This window comes from Parasteatoda tepidariorum, chromosome 5, assembly GCF_982258835.1.
Source record: "Parasteatoda tepidariorum strain Cologne lab strain chromosome 5, Ptep-v5.0, whole genome shotgun sequence".
NCBI classification, from domain to species: Eukaryota; Metazoa; Arthropoda; class Arachnida; order Araneae; family Theridiidae; genus Parasteatoda; species Parasteatoda tepidariorum.
This window is the reverse complement of record NC_141759.1, coordinates 75603767-75611523: the sequence shown is the minus strand read 5'-3', so window position 1 is coordinate 75611523 and position 7757 is coordinate 75603767. Positions and strand designations below refer to the sequence as shown.

Sequence of the window (7757 nt, the reverse complement as noted above, 5' to 3'; positions counted from 1 at the left end):
TTCAACTACATTTTGTTTAATTATTTATTATTATTTAACCATCATGGATAAATGGCTAATTAAAATTCCAACTAATAAGTCTGCCACGCCGTCACAACCAAGTTGCAGTGCTTCAAATCCGACTTCTAGCAAAACAAAAAAAAGAAAATATGACGAATCATATTTGCAGTATGGCTTCACATGCTCTTCTCACAACAATGAAGAACAACCAGTGTGCTTAATTTGCAAATAAGTTTTGGCTGCAGAAAGCATGAAACCGTCAAAACTGCAACGACATTTGAATACTAAACATGCAACGTTATCAAAAAAGCCAATAGAATATTTTGAGCGTCTTTTGCAAACATCAAATAAAGAAAAGAACACTTTGGAGAAGTATGTTACTTTGAATGATAAATATCTATTGGCATCGTATGAAGTTTCGTATTTGATAGCAAAAACGAAAAAGCCTTTTACTATTGGAGAGCAACTTTTACTACCTGCAGCTATAAGAATGTCTGAAATTGTTCATGGAAAACAGTATGCTGCTGAAATTAGTAAAATTCCATTATCAAATGACACTGTGTCCAAAAGAATTTCAGACATTAGCAACGATCAATTTCAACAGCTTCTTATGAGGCTTAAAGACAGCTCAAAGTTTGCAATACAACTGGACGAGTCGACAGACATTTCAAAAATGGCACATATTACTTTTTGTAAGATATATTTATGAGGGAAGCATTCATGAAGATATACTGTTTTGTCGTCTTCTGGAAGGTCATACTCGTGGAAAAGATATATATAAAAAAGTAAATGAGTTTTTTGAAAAAGAAGGATTAAATTGGAAAAATTGTGTTGGTGTGTGCACGGACGGTGCTGCAGCAATGACCGGACAAGATCTTGGTTTTACAGCATTTGTTAAAGCTGGAAATGATTATATTACATTTACACATTGTATGATTCACCGAGAGGCACTTGCTGTTAAAAAAATTGCACCAGAATTAAACACTGTGTTTTTTGATGCAGTCAAAATCATTAACTTTATTAAAAGTCGAGCACTTAATAGTCGATTGTTTAAAAATTTGTGCATTGATATGGATTCGGATTATACAAGTTTATTGCTACATGCTGAAGTTAGGTGGCTATCAAGAGGTCGAAGTTTGAAACGATTATTAACTTTAAAAGATGAAGTTCTTATATTTCTAACAGAGCAAAATTCTAATTTGGCCGATTATTTTCAAGATAATTTATGGCTTCTCAAGCTATGCTATTTGGCAGATATTTTTGATAAAATCAATGATATGAATTTATCAATGCAGGGAGTCTGCGTTAATATGTTTATGTTAAAAAATAAACTTGAGGCCTTTGTTAAAAAAATTCTTATATGGAAGAACAGAGTGGAAAGTGGATCGCTCGAAATGTTTCCATTTACTGACGAGTATATAATTAGTAACAATATTTCAAAAAAAGATATTCCTATAACAAAAATTATAGTTAATCATTTGAAGGATATGGAAGTTTACATGCATAGGTATTTTCCCAATGATATCGATACACAACAATGAATTTGCAATCCATTTTCAATTGAAATGGAAGAAATTAATTTTTTAAACTTAAAAGCACAAGAAGAATTTGCCGAATTAACAAGTGATACTACCTTGCGACTTAGATTTTCTCAAGTGCCTGTGCATGAATTTTGGATAGAAATCAAATCAGAATATCCCCTACTATCGGAAATGGCAATGAACAAATTACTGCCATTTTGTACAACATATTTATGTGAATTAGCCTTTTCCACATTAACTTACATAAAATCAAAATACCGTTCAACTTTAATAAACGTTGAAAATTTATTACGATCTGCACTAACTCAAATTGAGCCTAGATTTAATTATTTGTGTAAAAATAAACAATCACATCCGTCACATTAATATTGTTTGATGTTAATAATATGTTTTTATTAAAAAAATTGTTACAAAAGTTTATTTTTTCTATTGAATATATAGATATAGTTTTATGTTTTCTTATAAAAAAATTGTTACAAAAGTTTATTTTTTCTATTGAATAAATATATATATAGTTTTATGTCATTCTATTTATTGTGTTTTATTACGACCGATATCCCGTCAACGTTTCCAATTATATATATGTGAAATGAATGGGTACGTATTCTTTAATCCTTATTTTATTTACATTGTAAAATAGTGCGATATTACATCTACATCTACGGTTAATATATATTTCATTATATGGAGGAGGGGGTCGTTTAAAATTTCCTAAGCTTGAAGGGGGTCGCTATATAAAAAAGTTTAAGAAGCCCTGATCTAAACAACCAGCTGAGTTCATTGATCAGGTGTCTGTGTATCAGTGATCTTTTTCTTCTTGAGTTGCAAATACCCAATTCTTATATTTCCTACCAAAAGCTCAGAATCTAACGTTTTGATTGTGCTGTGAGACGCTTGCAAATTGCCTTCTACCATTTCCGAGCTCCGAATTTGTAAACTGCATCTTTTCCGAACGTAAGAAAAAACTTTATTCTTAAAAACTATTTCCTGCAAATTGGATTTTATTTGCAAATTAATTTACCTAACAAGCTTATAATCTGCAACTAGTATTTAATTCATGCATACGTAAATTGTAAGAAAAATATACCGTTCCCTCTAACAAACTTCAAAATAGCTCGTGGAATTATATTAAAGAAAAAATGTTTTATTAGTTCATACGTTCTTTTTTCTTCGTGAAATAAGATTACAAAATAAGTCTAAGTATGATTACTTTCTTTATTTAAATTCTGTAGAAGTTTCAAGAATTTGATGCAGCATTTCCTGAAAACTATCAAAAATTATGAAAGATATTATCTGTATCTAAAAATTTCGTGACTAAACTTTCCTTGTCCCACTATGACTGTTAAGTAATAATAGAACTAATTATTTCCTGAAATTGCCAATAACTACTATTTAATTTTGTCATCTACAAATTATTGAATATTCATTTACAATTTATTTCATTCATTGAAACGAAAATCTTTACTAAAATTTTTTTTTATTCAGTGGTAGTTATTTATTTTCAAAATATGATTTTTTGTGAAAGAAATTTAATTCAGTTTTTTATATTTGAAATTTAAGAAGATATTGAGGTTAAACAAATACAACTAAATAAGAATACAGTAAATGCATCATAATTTAGGAGAAACTAGCATTTTGTTGTTTTAAAACTGCTTAATTCATCATTAAGTTGAAGAAGGAATGAATTACTCGTATAAGGTTAAAATGGATTTTTGACTCATAAAACTTTATTTTCTTTTTAAAAAAATATCAAAATCAAATTATTATCAAAATATTTTTAATCAGCGAAAATGAAAAAAAAAAACAAATCTAGAAATTTAGTGTCTTAGATACAATTACTTAGGGACGCAATTTTTTTTTATTATTATTTATTGATTTTATCATGTGCGTAGGAAAGCTGAAGTATAAAATTGTTAATACAAAAGTAGATATTTCTTATCTACCACTTTAGTTTTGTTTTTTCATGTTTTTTGAAAATAGAAACATTGTATGCGCAAATGGTTAAAAAAAATACAAGATTGAAAAAATGCTTATTTATAAATAATCAGTCGCGAACTTTTTTCTCTTTGTTCCTTTTAAAGATTCACGAGTGTGGGTAAAGATTACTGTCACAAAAATGCATTATTTAGAAATGTCGTAAAAAGCATTTTAAAGCAAAATTATGTAAAAATCAAGAAATTTTCTAGTGTTTGCTAAAAATTTAGTTTTAAAATATTGGTATGACCAAATTTAAGATAAAAAAAATAATTATTTATATTAGAAACAATTTATAGTAAACGAGATTATCTTGTTTCTCCAATATAAATTTCAGGAATGAAATGATTAAGTTACCAGTCTTCATATTTTTAAAAACTATTAATGTTAGCACTGACCCTTGCTATTTTTATTTTATTTTATAACCGTCGTTGAACAGCCGACCCAATTTCATGGGTTTACGACTACTTACGTTCAACTCCGTAGCCTTGTAAGGAAACCAGAAGACAAGGAAACTCCTGGATCAGTACCCCCAGAGGTTTTGATTTGTTGTGGGAACATGGAGGACTTTGAGACTCGACAGAATTAACGTGCATCAGTCACCATTTACTACACGGGGAGTCTTCGGCCGGCGAGGATCGAACCCACGACCTCTTGGATATGGGCCCAGCGCCCTACCGACCAGGCTATCTCGGCCCGATCCTTGCTATTACAATACTCTACGGCAAATTAAGATAAAACCATTATCTCTCAGGGGCGAGCCTCTTTGCATCTAAGAACACGAAAAGCTCCAAGCGCGAACGTATACCAATATCGCCAGCTTGTGAAAGAAACTTTGCACAGCCTCCTTTTTTCTTGTTTTCTTATTAATAATAATAACAGCTATTAACAAGAATAATCAATTAACAAGTAATAGAAATGGTATCTAAAAATCGTAACATATATACGTTTTTTTTATTCGCATTTAAATAAACTGATGAAAGAATAAGAAATATCGTTTCTTGCAGACGATTTTCTTCTGCAGCGAAACAAAAGTAAAAATTCTTAATCTCGTATTTGATTTATTAAGAACATATCAGCATAAGATGTACCATTTTTTGTAATCCAATCAAATCCAATTATTTTACAACGCCATATAGTTGTTTCTTTTTCAAGAACGAATATTCTCATTTTTTATCGAAATGTATCGCCTAGTTTAGGATTCCAATAAGGCTACGAAACTCGACTTACTTTTTTTTAAAGAACTTACTTATTTTTAAAAAACTTTCTTTAAAATCCTCAAAAATATGAATGAATTATATGATATGAAATATGAAAAAAAAAATATGAATTAAATTTCCGCATGACTGGATCAACTTTTAAAAGCTTTTATATTGATTTGAAAGCATATTAGTATCGACGACAATCGCGTTATGAGATGCATTGGTGAATCTATAGGTGCACATATAAGTGATTAAAGGTAACTTTTTCAGGAAAAAGTTACACGGATTGAGATCCGGTGAACGCGACGGCCATCCAACTGGTCCCGTGCGTACAAAATACTCTTCCATGCGCTTGTTACATCGAGGTGATTACAAGCGTGAAGGGCATAATGTACAAGGACCTCATAATGCCTGAACCAACTTCAAGACGGATACCGTATAATCGATTAATTTAGGTGGGACAAACTTCGACTGAGCCCCAGTTTTCGTCTTCTCTAGATTCAGCGCCTGCATGAGTTTCACATTTTTATTGTGGTTTGCGACTCCATGTTCTATGGTGAGTTTTCATCCCCGTCATGCTTCTTATAACCTCTCTAAATTATCGATTAATTTAGGTGGGACAAACTTCGACTGAGCTTCAGTTTTCGTCTTCTCTAGATTCAGTGCCTGCATGAGTTTCACCTTTTTATTGTGGTTTGCGACTCCATGTTCTATGGTGAGTTTTCATCCCCGTCATGCTTCTTATAACCTCTCTGAATTATCGATTAATTTAGGTGGGACATACTTCGACTGAGCTTCAGTTTTCGTCTTCTCTAGATTCAGCGCCTGCATGAGTTTCATCTTTTTATTGTGGTTTGCGACTCCATGTTCTATGGTGAGTTTTCATCCCCGTCATGCTTCTTATAACCTCTCTGAATTATCGATTAATTTAGGTGGGACAAACTTCGACTGAGCTTCAGTTTTCGTCTTCTCTAGATTCAGCGCCTGCATGAGTTTCACCTTTTTATTGTGGTTTGCGACTCCATGTTCTATGGTGAGTTTTCATCCCCGTCATGCTTCTTATAACCTCTCTGAATTATCGATTAATTTAGGTGGGACAAACTTCGACTGAGCTTCAGTTTTCGTCTTCTCTAGATTCAGTGCCTGCATGAGTTTCACCTTTTTATTGTGGTTTGCGACTCCATGTTCTATGGTGAGTTTTCATCCCCGTCATGCTTCTTATAACCTCTCTGAATTATCGATTAATTTAGGTGGGACAAACTTCGACTGAGCTTCAGTTTTCGTCTTCTCTAGATTCAGCGCCTGCATGAGTTTCACCTTTTTATTGTGGTTTGCGACTCCATGTTCTATGGTGAGTTTTCATCCCCGTCATGCTTCTTATAACCTCTCTGAATTATCGATTAATTTAGGTGGGACAAACTTCGACTGAGCTTCAGTTTTCGTCTTCTCTAGATTCAGTGCCTGCATGAGTTTCACCTTTTTATTGTGGTTTGCGACTCCATGTTCTATGGTGAGTTTTCATCCCCGTCATGCTTCTTATAACCTCTCTGAATTATCGATTAATTTAGGTGGGACAAACTTCGACTGAGCTTCAGTTTTCGTCTTCTCTAGATTCAGCGCCTGCATGAGTTTCACCTTTTTATTGTGGTTTGCGACTCCATGTTCTATGGTGAGTTTTCATCCCCGTCATGCTTCTTATAACCTCTCTGAATTATCGATTAATTTAGGTGGGACAAACTTCGACTGAGCTTCAGTTTTCGTCTTCTCTAGATTCAGTGCCTGCATGAGTTTCACCTTTTTATTGTGGTTTGCGACCCCATGTTCTATGGTGAGTTTTCATCCCCGTCATGCTTCTTATAACCTCTCTGAATTATCGATTAATTTAGGTGGGACAAACTTCGACTGAGCTTCAGTTTTCGTCTTCTCTAGATTCAGCGCCTGCATGAGTTTCACCTTTTTATTGTGGTTTGCGACTCCATGTTCTATGGTGAGTTTTCATCCCCGTCATGCTTCTTATAACCTCTCTGAATTATCGATTAATTTAGGTGGGACAAACTTCGACTGAGCTTCAGTTTTCGTCTTCTCTAGATTCAGTGCCTGCATGAGTTTCACCTTTTTATTGTGGTTTGCGACTCCATGTTCTATGGTGAGTTTTCATCCCCGTCATGCTTCTTATAACCTCTCTGAATTATCGATTAATTTAGGTGGGACAAACTTCGACTGAGCTTCAGTTTTCGTCTTCTCTAGATTCAGCGCCTGCATGAGTTTCACCTTTTTATTGTGGTTTGCGACTCCATGTTCTATGGTGAGTTTTCATCCCCGTCATGCTTCTTATAACCTCTCTGAATTATCGATTAATTTAGGTGGGACAAACTTCGACTGAGCTTCAGTTTTCGTCTTCTCTAGATTCAGCGCCTGCATGAGTTTCACCTTTTTATTGTGGTTTGCGACTCCATGTTCTATGGTGAGTTTTCATCCCCGTCATGCTTCTTATAACCTCTCTGAATTATCGATTAATTTAGGTGGGACAAACTTCGACTGAGCTTCAGTTTTCGTCTTCTCTAGAATCAGTGCCTGCACGAGTTTCACCTTTTGTGGTTTGCGACTTCATGTTCCAAGGTGAGTTTTCATCCCCGTCATGCTTCTTATAACCTCTCTGAATTATCGATTAATTTAGGTGGGACAAACTTCGACTGAGCTTCAGTTTTCGTCTTCTCTAGATTCAGCGCCTGCATGAGTTTCACCTTTTTATTGTGGTTTGCGACTCCATGTTCTATGGTGAGTTTTCATCCCCGTCATGCTTCTTATAACCTCTCTGAATTATCGATTAATTTAGGTGGGACAAACTTCGACTGAGCTTCAGTTTTCGTCTTCTCTAGAATCAGTGCCTGCACGAGTTTCACCTTTTGTGGTTTGCGACTTCATGTTCCAAGGTGAGTTTTCATCCCCGCCATGCTTCTTATAACCTCTCTGAATTTCGCGGCCAAATTTTGGGTCACACTGAATAAAAACTATAATTTCAAAAAATGGGGAAAATATA

General features: G+C 33.9%; 1 protein-coding gene across 1 annotated transcript; it reads left to right on the top strand.

Moving 5' to 3' along the window:
* The first annotated feature begins 250 nt into the window (after nt 1-250).
* LOC147809525 (zinc finger BED domain-containing protein 5-like) lies at nt 251-5132 on the top strand. The gene is made up of 2 exons (XM_087162859.1): nt 251-633; nt 4988-5132. The coding sequence occupies exons 1-2, from the start codon at nt 251-253 to the stop codon at nt 5130-5132; spliced, it is 528 nt and encodes a 175-aa protein (XP_087018985.1).
* The last annotated feature ends 2625 nt before the right edge of the window (nt 5133-7757 follow it).

Coding starts and splice junctions, on each gene's coding strand:
- LOC147809525 (XM_087162859.1), top strand. CDS start 251: ATGAAACCGTCAAAACTGCAACGACATTTGAATACTAAACATGCAACG. Junction 634..4,987: donor AGGCTTAAAGACAGCTCAAA/GTTTGCAATACA, acceptor TAACTTTTTCAG/GAAAAAGTTACACGGATTGA.